At 44.3% G+C, this 15,748-nt stretch overlaps 1 protein-coding gene across 3 annotated transcripts in view; it reads left to right on the top strand.

Annotated features, from left to right (window-relative positions):
• Positions 1–3,842: 3,842 nt before the first annotated feature.
• Positions 3,843–15,748, top strand: part of RPRD1A (regulation of nuclear pre-mRNA domain containing 1A) — a 63,772-nt gene continuing 51,866 nt past the window's right edge. Inside the window, exon 1 of one of the 3 annotated variants that reach the window (XM_084620050.1) lies at positions 3,843–4,162. In XM_084620050.1, coding sequence (XP_084476176.1) covers positions 4,012–4,162 — 151 coding nt within the window. In that variant the 5' untranslated portion in view covers positions 3,843–4,011. The remainder of the gene's footprint in view (positions 4,163–15,748) is intronic. The other 2 variants (XM_084620051.1, XM_084620052.1) reach the window with 2 other exon arrangements.

Genomic DNA, 15,748 nt, shown 5'->3' with positions numbered 1-15,748 from the left:
TGAACCACTTAAATCCTACTTTTTATATTTAATAAAATCACTTTTGCTTATTAATTAACCCAGAGTAAGTAATTAATACCTGGGGGAGCAAACAGCTGTGCATATCTCTCTATTGGTGTTGTAAAGGGCAAAACATTTATGAGTTGACCCTGTATAAGCTTTATACAGAGTAAAATGGATTTATTTGGGGTTTAGGCTCCCAGAAAGACTGAATACTGGGTGCTGGGAAAGTCCCTGTTAACTGAGAAACCCCTGGGCTAAGTGAATCTTAGTTTCTGTGAACTGCAGGGGGCTGTGGCCTAACCTCTTGGTCTGTGCTGTAGCTGACTGGAGTGTCTAACTCAGCAAGACCGGAGTGGAGGAAAGTCTTCTCTGGCAGAGGGATTTTCTCTCAGTGGTATCCCAGCACATCTAGTGACCAATCTTGAGGGAGTTTCTGTGACCAAACCCATCACAGCCTTATCTGGAGTTTCTTTAGAAAGACTATGGTTGAAAAGGATACTCTGAAGTAGAGGTAGGGAGAGGTCATGGAATCAGAGTCACAATCCAATGACGCGCTGCTTGCCTATCCAAGGGTTCTAACCATTACGTTTGAGCACTGCTGTCCCTCTTAGGTAAGTCACATAGGGAAAATGTTGGCTGTGCTTGTTGTCTTAATTAAATCTCTCCTACTCCAAGGATTCCCAATATTGTCCCATAGTTTGAAGAATACCTGCAGGTGAGGAAGACCTATCATATAGTATTTTCTCTCTGCTGTAGTCAGCCAAGAAAAATCGAAGTGTAGCCCCGGGTGCTGCAAGAAACAGGGCTATTACCACATTCAAAATGTGGAGTACTGCTTTAAACAATAACAGCTGGGAACTACTCATCCAAGGAGCTCTGCATCTTAGCAGATCAGTTAAGAGCTAAAAACCTAACATATAATTATAATTCTAGCTGTTTCAGCCCCATGTGATCCATTTTGTTTGCTCCTCCCCCTGTTCCTTACTTTCTAATCACTGCACACCAGCTACTGGAAAAGATTCAGGAACTTGCCTCATAACCAAGTGAAAAACACGGTCCTGTTCTAGAACTCATTTAATTTGATTCCTGTAGCATCTCCATCAACTTAGACAAATTTAACTCATATAATTCAAATCCTGGTGCGATAGAAATATGTGAAAATGTTGGGGAAATCTGTGGGAGTTTAAAAAGAAATGTTTTAGGGGAAAACATGGTAGGGTTCTCAAATTGTTTTTCTCAATACCTCATAAATGCTCTTCCGTAAATGCTCCTTATTCTGATATAAGCGAGAGTCACAAGCTAGCACCTTTCAGGGAAGGTGTGGTTGCAGCACTGCCACCTCACACAAGAAATCATGAGTACAGCTATGGTTCTGTCACAGAGGTCACAGATTCTGTGACTTTCCGGGACCTTCGTGACTTCTTCTGCAGCAGCAGGCCTGGAGCAGCCGTCAGCGCTGGGGCCGCTGGAGCAGCAGCCGGTATTGTGTCAGCCCCCTGGGGGCTGGAACAGCAGCGGTCAGCCCCTGTGCTGGAGCAGTGGTGGGGCTGGAGCAGCTGCCAGAGGTCAGCCCCCAGCAGCGCTCCAACTGTTAGTCTTCCCCCGAGTCGTTAGTTTTTCTTTTTAGTAAAAGTCAAGGACAGGTTGTGGGCTTCCATGAATTTTTGATTATTGCCCATGAGCTGTCCTTGACTTTTAGTAAAAAATCCCCAAGACAGAAACTTAACCTTAATTATGAGTAACAAATTATGGCTGGAGCCAGTCTCTGGATGACCTGAGAATCATAGAATCATAGAATATCAGGGTTGGAAGGGACCTCAGGAGGTCATCTAGTCCAACCCCCTGCTCAAAAGCAGGACCCATACCCAATTAAATCATCCCAGCCAGGGCTTTGTCAAGCCTGACCTTAAAAACTTCTAAAGAAGGAGATTCCACCACCTCCCTAGGTAACGCATTCCAGTGTTTCACCACCCTCCTAGTGAAAAAGTTTTTCCTAATATCCAACCTAAACCTCCCCCACTGCAACTTGAGACGATTACTCCTTGTTCTGTCATCTGCTACCATTGAGAACAGTCTAGAGCCATCCTCTTTGGAACCCCCTTCCAGGCAGTTGAAAGCAGCTATCAAATCCCCCCTCATTCTTCTCTTCCGCAGACTAAACAATCCCAGTTCCCTCAGCCTCTCCTCATAAGTCCTGTGTTCCAGTCCCCTAATCATTTTTGTTGCCCTTCGCTGGACTCTTTCCAATTTTTCCACATCCTTCTTGTAGTGTGGGGCCCAAAACTGGACACAGTACTCCAGATGAGGCCTCACCAATGTCGAATAGAGGGGAACGATCACGTCCCTCGATCTGCTGGCAATGCCCCTACATATACATCCCAAAATGTCATTGGTCTTTTTGGCAACAAGGGCACGCTGTTGACTCATATCCAGCTTCTCGTCCACTGTAACCCCTAGGTCCTTTTCTGCAGAACTGCTGCCGAGCCATTCGGTCCCTAGTCTGTAGCGGTGAAGCTCCATACCTCTCATGAATTTCAGTCCTGAGGGAGCTGGGGGGAAACCCCCTCTGACTCCTGACTCTTCTCCAGGAGGCGGGCAATTGAGAAAGAACAGCCAATCAGAGCTGCTGTAGGAAGCAGACAGCGCTCCCCTTCCCTGCCAGGAACTAAGAGGACTTTGGGGTAGGTGATGTGGGAGACTGAGCAGCTGATACTATTTTCACAGGACAGGCTGGGGAAAGGAAGAGGAGAAGGATCCTGTAGGTTAGGGCAGCCTTCTCCCCTTCTGTGAATAATGCGTCAGTCTGCTCTCTGCTTCTTCCTCCTCCTGTCTTTATCCTGACAACACCAGGCCTGCGAATGAGGAGAGAGCGAAGAGTCCCTGCAGTTGACCTCTCTGCAGAACCTGGGATGGATGAGAAGGGGACCCTGCTTCATCTGTCGTCCCCCCCAGGCCTGGGAGTGGATGGGGAAGACCCCCTGGGGCTGCACCTATTGAATCACCGCCCGCCCCGCCCCAGGAGCTACCAGAGTGGAGGCAGAACTGATGTAGGAATGAAGGGGTCAGGGTTGTGGGGTGTGGAACTGATGTGAGAAGTGAGGAGGTATGTAGTTAACTTCTTGGCCAGGGGATGGCAGCTGTGGGGCTAGAGAGGTGCAGACTTAATTAGAATTTTAAGGTATGGGGGGAAGCTGGAGGCTCCACACCAACAGGAGCCAGGGGGCGCCCCTGTAGTTGGAGCCTAGCTCACCTGAAAGTCAATAGGTTTGGGAGAACAGGGGCCAACACTCATTGTCGCAAATCTGTGCTGGTGCGGGGAGTTAGAAAAAACAGCAGAGAGACCAAAAAACAAGACCCAAACCCTAATTTATTTTCAGAAAAATCTCATGGCTTTTGGCACTCATATCATTTTGGAGGACGGGGGTGGGCTCTGCCATGATGTTTTTAACTTTCGGGGTCAGCGGTCCTGCGCGTGTTCTGTGTCCAGGGCAGCAGAAAATGGCTCTTGCAGAGATGGCCACTGCCGGGGGAAGGGGGGGGCAGGCATGAAGCGAACGATGTAAATGATCTCCACGAGGCCGGCTGAAACGAGGGAACTATTCAGAGGCAGCCCCACGCTCCCCGAGCCCTGTCGCCTGCTTCTCAGCGTGTCCTCTCACACGCTCCCCCCACCCCCGGAAATAGGCCGCGTGTTGCCCAGGCCTGGTGGGTGAACGCAGGGACCGCTGCGCCCCAGGCGGTCAGACAGACTCTGTCTCTCTGCCCCCCCCCCCCCCACGCCGGCCCCGTAGAGACTCCTCCTCCCCCCAGGCAGGGGCGGGGGCTTGTCTTTCACCCGGATGTGGGACGTTCGGCCCCGCCCCCGCTCAGGCCCCGCCCCGGTAATGACGTAAGGAGGCTAGGCGGAGAGAGTCGGGCTCTGGGCCACCGCCATTTTGGTTGCGTCTGGCCAGGGCCGGCGGGTTTGTCGGGCGCGGAGCCGGGCGGCGGCGGCGGCGGCGGGGCGGGATGTCGGCGTTCTCGGAGGCGGCGCTGGAGCGGAAGCTCTCGGAGCTCAGTAACTCCCAGCAGAGCGTGCAGACGCTGAGCCTCTGGCTCATCCACCACCGCAAGCACTCGGGGCTCATCGTCACCGTCTGGGAGCGGGAGCTGCGCAAAGGTGAGGTCGGTACCGGGCAGGCCTGGGGCTCACCTCTTCCCCCGGCACTGGCCGCCGGGACAAGCAGGAGCCCCGCTCCGCCGATGGGGGCGGCCGCTCTGTGCCTTCTCCGCCTCGCCCCCCCCCCCCATCCCGGAAGGCGGCGTTGCCCGCTCCTCGCGGCACGAGGCCTGTCCCCGGTGACCCGCCTCCTCCACGGCTGGGAAGACATCGCCCGGGGCCGGCGCGTGGCGTGGGGAGCGGGCCCGGGGTAGGAGCTGCGGCCCTGCTGCGGGCTCGGCAGCGCTCCCTGCCTTCGCGCGCTGGGGGAAGGACGATCCTGCAGGTGAGTCCGCGGAGATGCGCTGTGCCAGGGTCAGTGTTTCTATCCGTACTGTGCCTTGCTTGGCGTGGAGACTCCTCCTAGCTGCGTCAGCGGGTTTTTCTCTTTTCAGAGAGAATTAGCGGGTAGGACTAATTAAAGGGACACTGTCAGCTTTACAAATAGCGCTTTTTTTAACCGATTATGTTTGTTCGTCGCACTGAAGATCAGTATGACAAAGGCTAGAGACTCGTTTTCCCTTTAGGTGTTTACTTTCAGTATTTGACATTGTTTTGTGTATAATCAGTTTTGGAGTGTAGCAGGCAGGCTGCTGTTTGTGGCTCTTTCACAGCAGCAGACTAGAGTAACTAGGTTAAATAGAAACATGTAATGTGTAACTACAAAAATGGGCAGAGGGACTCAGACAGGTGTGAGAACTGAAGCTTTGTTTACCTGGCTTTGGAAACTGACTATATTTCAGACTGACTTTTTTAAAGTTTGAGGTTATTTCCTTAGTAATATGCATTCATGCTTAATTTTGTTTTTCCTAGCAAGTGAATTGTAGACTTCCTGCTGCAAAGACAAGAGCTGGCCTATCTGCCATAGTACCAGAAGTCACCTTAGCTGATAACTTACTGTGCCTGGCAACTTTTGCTTTCACTCTTCCCATAGCTACCTTTACACAGTAGAGACATTTAGGGATTTGAACAGGAAGACTTTAGGGGTGGGTTTTTCATTAGGGAGGAGAAGCTGGTAGGCAGCAGTCCAACAAAATTGATAGGAAAAATTTGGCTGACCTGCAGATGGTGCATGTGCCATGTCATATTGATAGATCATAGTGGTGGATCACAAAAACAACGAGGAGTTCGGTAGCACCTTAAAGACTAACAGATTTATTTGGACATTAGCTTTCATGGGTCAAAAACCCACTTCTTCAGATGCATGGAGAAGTGGGTTTTTGACCCATGAAAGCTAATGTCCAAATAAATCCGTTAGTCTTTAAGGTGCTACCGAACTCCGTATTAGTCTGTATCCACAAAAACAACAAGGCTACTCCTCTAAGTGGTTGATCAAAGATTTTTTTTTTTTTCTTCTGGGTTGGACCGCATACCTTCATAAACATAGAATTAGTTTATCCTAGAAACACGGGTTTAAAATTAAATAGGATTAAGTTAAAAGGAAAACTTTAGTATTATATCTTATAATTATTTTAGCCTGTGTTGAAACGGTATATAAATTGTTTTAATATCTTACATTAAGCTTCCATGTGTTTTGTATTAGGAACATTTGCAAATACATTTGATTTAAAATACATTTTAGTTCACTTCTTGCAGAAAATGGTTCTCTTTTGAACTTTCAAATCACTAGACTGAACAGAGTAAGTAGAATTAAAAAACAAAACCCAAAACTCGTGGCTTCTGGGTAGAAACATGGGATGTCAGAATGCACAAACTGAAGAGTGACGTGTCTACTACACAGATATGTAGGTTTAAGTATTTTATCTCAGTTACCGTATCTACTTGTTCATAAGCCGAATTTTTTAAGTAAAAAAGGGAAGCACCAGAGAAGGGGGTCAGCTTATGAACGGGTATAGAGCGGGAGAGGTGGGACACAGCCCCTCCCCCAACAGAGGGAGCAAGGAGAGGCAGCAGAGCCAGAAGGGAAGAGGTGGGGCCGGAGTCTCTCCGCTTCTGGCTACACTGCTCTTCCCCCCCCCCCCCAGCCTCCGAAGCAGCTGCAGCTTTGGGGCTGGCACGCTGCGGCTGTGCTGCCTGGCCTGGCCTGCCGGAGCATGCTGCGGCTAGGCACGAGACATCCTCCCCTGGCCCTCCCCAGATAAGGTGGGAAGGGATGGGATGGGGAGAGTATGGGGATCCTGGGCTAGTTGTGGGGTCATGTGGAGGCTGACCCCCAGATTACCCCCCCCCACACACACACACACACAAATTTCCCCACTAGTTGCTGTCCCTGCCTGTAAGGGTAAGCTGCTGGCAGGATGGGAGCACTTTGTTCACTTAGGTTTATCTTGCTCAAGGTAAACAAACCATCTCGGGCTGCCAGCAGCTTATCCTGATACCCTGGGATCCAAAGTTTGCTGACCCCTGAATTATAGGGTCGGCTTATGAATGGGTCATAAAAATTTTCCATTTTTACTTATTCATCGGGGGGGGGGGCGGTGCGGGGGGCGGTCAGCTTATAAACAAACCGGCTTATGATAGAGTATGTACAGTATTTTGTAAAGTAAAAGTACTTTCCCTATAACAACACTGTCTCTGGAACAGTTTCTCTTTTTTTGAAAACAAATGTATGGTATTTCTCCCACATCTCTAAACAAAAATCCCAAACACCCCCCAAATAAATTATTTAAGATCACTGTTTTGAGTGATCGAAGTTTATGATGAATAGCTGATGTAGGAGCCTTTTAAAATTGGTTTTATTTTCTATCTTGATCAACATACGCATGAGAGTGAGCGTATGAGGCAGTCACTGTAGTGCCATCAGTATATTCCTGAAATCCAGCTCTTTAACTCTTTATCAAGTTCAGATAGTATAGTTAAGGCTATGTTTTAGTCACGGGTATTTTTTGGTAGAAGTCATAGACAGGTCACGGACTGTAAACAAAAAATCGCGGGCCTATCCATGACTCCTGCTAAAAATACCTGCTGTGAAACTTGGATGGGGGAGCAGTCTGCGGATGCTGGGGGAGCTGACCCGAGACCCCCGCTGGGACTGGGGGAGAGGGGCTGGGCTGTGGCCCGGGACCCCTGCTGGTACTGGGGGAGGGAGGGTTGGCGGGGCTGGTATGGGCTTCCTACTCGGCTCCGCATCCCTGCAGCTCCTAGGAGGCAGGGGCCAGGGCAGGAACTCCTCCACTGCTCCCGCCACAAGTGCTGGCTGCCACAGCTCCCCCAGCCCCAGCTGCTGCATAAGTCACGGAATCTGTGACAGACTCATAGCCTTAAGTATAGTTGCTTGACTAGAGAAATGGATGAAAATTAGATGGTTGAGAACCACAGACGGTTTCAATCTTATTTGGTCGTGCTCCTCCCCTTCTTTGCATCTGTAGTAGTTTATGCCTCCCACTCCACCACACAAGTATGTATACTGATTTTAAAAAAAAATCAATATGTAAGTCTCATTAAATATAAAAAAACAGTAAGGCATTGATTCAAACAGAACCAACAATCCATTATAATAAGAGCAAAAGTAAAATTGTGGTTGATACTTACAATTAAATGTGGACCCCACATCATAGCAAATGGATTAATGTACAGATGGCAATGACTTTGTATAATGCTATGCAAGCTTAAAAAAAATCCATCAAAATACACAGCAGCATCTGAGAACCTGTATGGAGGAATCAGCTTTGCTAATTATTCATTGCTGTGGGTAAAGAGTGCACAGTAAGTCTTTTTTTCCTCTAAAGCATCTCACGCCTCTCCCAGAATACATTCCATGCTTTTAGAATCTCTGCTCTAAGTAAATGGAGGTAGTGTTGGTTGGCAGAATGAAGCATTCTGAAGAACTGACGGCAATGTTTTCTGGTAGCACCTGTCTCCAGCTGTCAAGCTTGTGCCCTCTTGCGGGAGGGGATCTGTATGGGGTCCTTAGCAGTGATTACTAGAAATACTATTCTTTTAATCGTCACCTGAATGGTGATTTGGCTACAGTGTTTCGTGCCTTTGCCATCTCAAAGTAAGATTGTGCAATTCTTCCGACTTGGGGCTGACCTCTAAGTATCTGGAAACTACAGCTGCTTAGACATGTGGCAGGCCAGCTCCTGTCCAAGAAAAAAACACTGAGATAATTTCATGTTGCACTGTCCATTTCAAGGTCCTGGTCCTCATTTTTTAAGCTATAGAGATTGCCTTTTGTTCCACATCCCAACTTTCAGCTGCATTTGGGGATGCTGTGGCTGACAAACCCCAACCTCTATCTTAGCTATTTGCCTGTGATCACCACAGTATTTGAAAGCCTCACAAAAGTTGTTACTTATATTTCAGTAGTCTAGAAACCCCAGCCAAGATCAGGGCCTCATTGTGATAGATGCAGTACTAACACATAGACAGTCCCTAACCCCAGTAGTTTCTAATCTAAATGAACAATATAGGCAAAGAGTGGGAGGGAAAACAGGCACAGAGCGAAGTGACTTGCCCAAGGTGAGACAGTAGGTCCCTGGTAGTACCAGGCACAGAATCTAGGTCTCAGGAGACCTAGTTCCGCGCCTTTTTTATCAAACCACATGAATACATCTTCCCAACTCCCCTGCCTTGTGAGATAAAGAATTAGTAATAACTGTGTTTTCGAGACTGTGATTTTTGCCAGTGTTACCCAGGAATTCTGTGCAGAATTAAAAATTGAACCCATATCTCCTTGAGTCCCAAACCAATTTCTTTAACCATAATGCCATCTTTCATCTCATAATTCATTCTTGTGGAAGGCCCTTACAGTGGAATATGCCATCACCAGGGATAAAATGAGCAACCTTAAGAGCACAATACAATGCAAGACTAATTTCTCTGTAGCCTTTCACTTAACTAATGAGTGGAATGGTCATGGATGTGTGTCCTGGACAACTGTTTGCCTAGTTTTTCATCTTAAATGGCTTCAGTATTAACGATAGGAGCTCTTAGACCCTTGTTCCTCTTTGTCAGTGGCACCTGTATTTCTAAAATTGTGTAATGGGAACGAGACACTATGTTGAAATTGGAGTGAGGAGGTGATATTTAGACACACACATACTATTTACTGTCTGGATAAGTTAACATCTTGTAACAACTTTCTTCTACTGGAGCCATGAGATTCTGGTTCTGACAGTGAACTATTGCAGTTTGCTTTAAAAACTAGCAAAACCCAGCAAACTTCTGGTATATGAAAACAGACTTCTCAACATGTCTTCCTTTGGGGTACAATTAGCTAGAATTCTCATATTTGTAATTTTTTTGTCCTCTTAAAATTTCATATTAAAGCACAGATCTTTTCTTTAATGTTTTGGGTTTTATTTTTAGCTTATTCCTATTTTTCTTTCCTTCAGACCCCTTGTCCAGAGTAACTTAGATAAATTTTACCTCACTTGCTCTTTGGTAACTTATGTAAAGATGGTTACAGTAATAGGAGTTGTTTAATTCCATTATATAGCTTTTTTTCTTGCTCTCTTTCTCCAGTCGCCAGTAAGGAAAGACTCTTTAGATCATGCTTTTAAGAGTACAGAAACAAATGGGATCGGAAAGTTTTTTTTCTATGCTGATGTCTACAGTAAGATAATGGGAAATGGCTGATCAAGTTGAATTGAAGTAACTCTGAACTAAGCTCCCATCCTTAGTTGCATGTTCTTTAACAGTCTTTGGACTGAAATTCTTTATTAGAATAACTTTGTACAGTTGCAGAAGAGAGAGTTTTTAGCTGTTATAGCTTTCACTTTGTCTAGATGTTTGTGTACATAAATTCAAAGGAAAATTGTTAAATGTAATCTGTTAAATTTTCATACAATTATATTTGTAACATTTGGAAGTATGTAAATTAGAATTATTTCCAAATAGGTTGCTCAGTTTGCTGCAGTCTTATGGCATATAATATGACTTTTTTTACTTATTTGGCTTGGTTGTAGCCAGCAGCTGGACAGTAGGATTTGTTGATGCATTTACAGTCCCTTAGTGTAAACAGAATCTGAGTGTTTTGTAATCATGCATAACAGTTCATAAACTGTATGATTTTCGACCTTTCTCTTCAGATTTATAGAACAGACTTTTTACTGATTCTTCTTGACTGTAACTAATGAATACATTAAATGTATATATTCTAGAATTCATCATTTTGTGAAATTACTATGGGTTAACGGGACTTCTGGCATCTGTCATACGATGATATATTCATCAGATGAGTCTGCTCATTAGAGACTTTCTTTAAAAGGTTGGTTGGAACATATATGCTGAATGCTTCTGTAGATGGACTAGTATGGCTTTTAGTGTGTGTTTAAACTTGTGTTTCACTCATTTTGGTTTTGTTTTTTAATCTAACCTATGAGATAATATATATTAAATTTTAGATTTTTTGGCATAACTGTCATTTAGTTCATGCTCTGGGTCTGTGCTAGCATATTGATGAAAATTTTTTATATTGAAAAGAGGCTGTAACAATTAATTTGAAGCATGACACCATTATTAATTCAGAGATAAGAAACTACAATGATTAAAGCCCAACTATAATTTTAATAGCACTGTCATGAACTTCAGTTGAGATTGACCCCTCTAGGTTTGTAGCTGTTTCTTTCATGCATGTTCAGAGTATGTCAGCCTCTTGATGTGACGTCATAATGCATTGTAATGGCTCCAAACTGTGGCTTTTTTTGGTAAGAAGAAGTTGCCTTTCTGTTTGGTTATCTTCAAACTTAGCCACCTGGATCAAAGCATTTGTCTGTATGTGGGGTTGGGGATGGGTGGCATTATCTGAAGGGGTCAAATCAGACAGAGAAAAGTATTGATACTCTCCCAGTTCCACCCATGAGACACCATCCGATGAAGTGAGCTGTAGCTCACGAAAGCTTATGCTCAGATAAATTGGTTAGTCTCTAAGGTGCCACAAGTACGCCTTTTCTTTTTGCGAATACAGACTAACACGGCTGCTACTCTGAAACCTGTCATTTAGAGTACATCTTTGTATCATGATCACCCCTGTCCTTCCTTGTATGTTGTAATCAGCAGCGTAATAGCTAACAATGCTTACATTTAAAATTTTCATGATAGTGTACCTTAGTTAACCTATTGAGATGAGTGAGGCAGTTCACACTTCTCCGAGCTGTTTCATGTCTGTAGGGTCAGATGGATATTAATAGGGAAAAGCTATATTTTTGGAACTATAAGGGCTAAACGTTTAAAAAAATGAAAGTGTAGATTCTAGAGCCCAGAAAATCAGCCATCAGAGAAAAGTACCAGTTCTTCAGACTGCCATGAACTGGATCAGTCTGACTCCTGATGTAGTGGGTTAAAAATTTAACTTTCTCTAAGTATATGATCTGTGCATGATACTCCTGTTTTAACTCTTGAGTGGAGAACTGGTAGAATCTCCCCAAATTCTTAACCTATGAGGGCAGTGGTAGCAAAGAAGAATGTGAGTCAGGTCCCCACTAGTTGTTTCATGTGACTCCCTCTACTGTATATGCTTGCTGCCCTGAAAACAATCCAGTCACTTGCTCCTTAACTGCAGAGAAGCTGTACCACATCAGCTGTTGTAGCTCTTCTCTGGATCCCAGTAAGTGCTTGAGGTATCCTTTCTCAACACCAACTTTGTCTTTCAGTCAAGTCTGGAACTTATTGAGGTTCTTATCTTGGCTTCTGATGTTTGGTGCAATTCTTCAGTGCTTGACTTTTGTCAGTACTTTGGCACTTGGTGGCACTTGATTTTTTTTTTTTTGTTGTTGCCACCTTAGCGTTCTGACACTTACTAATCGTTGGTACCTGTAGTCTTCTTTGGCATTCTGCTTTTTATTTTGCCACCAGCTCATCACCCTGCTGTTTATCTTTTCCCTACTGAGGCAGCTTTTGTAGTCTTCACGGAGATTTCCTGAGTATGGGTAACTGGGTTAGATAACCCTGCCTACAAGCATCCACGCTGCTAAGCCACACTTGAGGCCTGTCTGGTAGGTGCATGCATCCTGGTTACATGCTAGAATTTCCAGGAGCATATCCCGTGGTTCTTAGTTCAATACCACCACATGAATTGTTTTGTGTTGTATTTTGGAAGAAATTATTTGTCCCTCCCAGGTCCCTGTGTGGAAGAGTTCTTTGCTAACCAGCACAGAGAATTTAAACACTTTTGGCACTGCACACTCCTCATTTCCATCTTCACCTCTGTTCCACCCACTGACAAGGGATTGATCCAGATCAGGATGATGACCTGATCCAGCAGTTGTCACTGTTAATCCAACACCTGTTTTCACAACTGGAGGCAGATAGAGGGCATGGGACTTGGTAGAGAGCATTTTGGAAGCAGCTAGTGGCCATCAGAAGGTGGCAGCAGGCCTTGGTGTGGACACAGCAGAATTGAGGCAGCTGATGCAGGTTGTAATAGCTGTAGATTCTCCTGTGTTGACCTGATGCTGGATCAGGAGCACAAGTACTGAGTGGGTCTACACTGTCATGTGGACCCAACCCTCCAGTGTCAGGACATGCAGATGAGGGAATCCAGAATTAGGCTCTTACCTCAGACTGCTACAGGTTGGTTGCTAACCAGTTTTACATCAACTGTGACCATCTCCTTCCCTCCACAAGGTGCATGTGAAGTTGTACCCTGATGTAAGAGTGCACTCAGAAGAATTTGCATACTAAGCAGTTGCGGGATGGTGGTAGAATGTACATTTGGACGATTGATGGTAAGTTGGCACAGCTTGCAAACCTGTTTGGATGTAGTATGCCCAGTGACATCTGTTATTGGGACATGCTGTGCACTCCACAACATATGCAAGCATAATGGAGAGAGCTTTCTCCAGGAATGGGTTGAAGATTGGCTGCCTGTTCACCCAAACCTAAGAGTGCACCTTTGATCACTGGGGCTGGGAGAGCAAGGGAAGTAAGGGATGGCTTGTTTGCCCACATCCAGCTTTGTGTGGGAAAATGTGAGGCTGTGGAGTGTTATACTGTGTAGACTTAGACATGTATCTATTTGCTGCTGTTCTGACAATTAAAAGCTTTTGATTTAAGCTTTCTGCCTCTTATTTCCCAAACACTCACCTGTGGATTGTTCAATCAAATACTTTAGTAAAAGTGAATGCAGCCAATCCAGCTGCTACTGACCAGAGTGCAAATGTTGGGTGAAATGTGCAGTGAAAACAAAGTAAATCAGTGTGATGTCATTGTTGATAGAATTGCACATCACCAGTGTTCTTGTACTACTTCTCCTGTAGTTGCATGGAGGTAGGATGAACAGAATATATATATCCATACTCACTTTTATTCTAGGAGTTTGATTGCCACATTGCCAACCCCACTCCAGAATTGTCAAGTGGTGCATTGGCTGCCAGGTATGTTAGCATGGAGGAGAGTCAACTGGCAAAGGTACTGGTCATCAGGCTAAGTGGCTGCTTGAACATTTCCTTCTGCTGCTGCCAGTCATGCTCCTTCATTTCCCTGTCCTGCTCCTACAGCAGCCTCTGGAATTCTCACTGCTGGTGTGACCTGTGGCTAAAGTCATTTTGCATATCCTGCAGATGGTCATCTTTGGAACATTTTTCTTTTCCCCTGCTAGTTCACGGCCCTCATCCCAAAAGCCATTGGAGGCTGCTTGGTGCAGCAGATGTGGACAGCCTTGCAAAGGCAATAAAGGAACTTTTTTTTTGTCCAGGGAAATAAAAATATCTCTTTATGTTGTGTCACAGCAAGGCCACAAAATTGATACTTCTGTCTTCTCCATACCCACGTTTATCTCCTTTCTCCATATTTGCCTGTTGATAAGCAGCTGCAGCTCAGGTCACCAGCCCACCAATACAATGGAAAATCTTGGAATTTTTTAAAATAAAATAAATATATCTTTTTACCTGGATGGGGGGTGGGTTTGGTGCCCATAAACTAGGAACCTTTTACCAGTGCTGGTCTTAAAAGTATTTCAGGTAGTGTTGTCATCAGAAGATGTTAATCTGCTGGAGATTCAGGATTGGAAAAGGGAACTTTTCCAGGCCTGTGGTAGAAGACCATCTGTGTATGTCAAAGAGGTATTTCCTTGTCTGATGACTGATCAGCGAGTGATGACTAGAGAGGACTGTAGTGAGCTGTGGGGCGGGGAGTGTTTGTCCTGCATAGGTGTCTCGTGGACTGTCGAGGTTTTCCTGTGTGAAAAGTTCAGAAGCATAATTTTCTGGGGGTGGACCAAAATCTCAGTGAACACAAAAAAGCATGCTGAAATAGGATGCAGGAACTTGCTTACCATGAATATGCCTTTTCACTACCCCTGTACATCAGGCTGCCAATACCTAGAGACTTCCACTCAGGGTGGATTTGATTTAGCTCAAATTGATTTAAATCACTAGTTAGGAAGATTCTATTTAATCATGGATTTCTACATAAAAGCGCATTCTTGTTGGTTGTTATAACCTTAGTACATATTCTTCTCAACTCAGAGATAGATGTAGATTTCATTTTTAGAAGGTACACACTATACATTTTTAAGTGATTGATTTTGAAAACTTTTCAGATTAGTTTTACAGCTATATCAGAAAATGAATGGTCCAAAGGTAATTGAAGCAGATATTTATGAAATCATTGGGAGGCGAACTATTTCCAATTCAACTGGTCAAGCATTAATATTTGGAGGATTTTCTTGTCATGCTGTATTAGGAGGAGAACATCACCAGAGAGACATTTAAATTGTTTAAAACAACGTTATATATTCTGGATTGTTTTCCTCAACAGCAAACATATAATATTTTAACAAAACAAGCACATGAATTTTTAAATTTAGTTAAACATTCAATTTTTTTAATTCAGGTTTGTTTTTGTTAAAATTGTTTTTAACTAAAATAGTTAAATGAAATATTTAAAAAAAACAAAACCCAAAAATTAAATAGACTATGTCAGCCAGGTCAACATGAAAAATGTAAAATATTGGCTTCTGCAGCTTCTCAGTCGTCTTCACCTTCATTTTCCTTTTTGTTCCTAATCTGGAAAAGAAAAACACGGCTTTCCTGCTTTTTCAGGAAAACATCAGCAGCAAACATATATTTCTTGAATGGTAATTATTCCCGAACTGGGTCTCTCTTACAGCCTGCTGCCATTATATTTTTTCCCTTCTAGTAAGAGAATGATATGGTAGATCTCAAATCAATGAAGGCTACATTTGGAAAGACCTCAAGACTTCTAGAATATGCTGCTCAAACAGTTTCACTTTTGTTTCTGCTGCCTGTCCCTCCCTTCTCACATTTTATCTCCAGACATCTCCTTATCCAGATTTATTCTGCCCCCAGCAAACTTCTGTTCATTGAACTTTTTGAAACTTTTAGAGAGAGATAAGGGATTGACTCTGTACACAAATTTTCAGAGGGACAGTAGGGTTGAGGTCTGTTTCTCACCTCTAGATATTTATTTATTTATTCATTTAAAAACATTTTTGCTGTTAACAAGCATGTTATCTCTGGATAGACAAATCCACAGTTTGAGAACTGAAAAATGTATCTTCTCTGATGGTATCTTCTAGACTGAGCACTGAGACCCATTGGATAGGTAGAAAGATTAATCTAAATCTGTACAGAAGCCCCTGGAATCCCATAAGATTGGGTCCCTAATCCATGAACTATTGGA

Source organism: Lepidochelys olivacea (genome assembly GCF_965140295.1).
Source record: "Lepidochelys olivacea isolate rLepOli2 genome assembly, chromosome: 2".
NCBI classification, from domain to species: domain Eukaryota; kingdom Metazoa; phylum Chordata; order Testudines; family Cheloniidae; genus Lepidochelys; species Lepidochelys olivacea.
The sequence above is the reverse complement of the archived record's forward strand: the minus strand, read 5'-3'. Positions and strand labels throughout refer to the sequence as shown.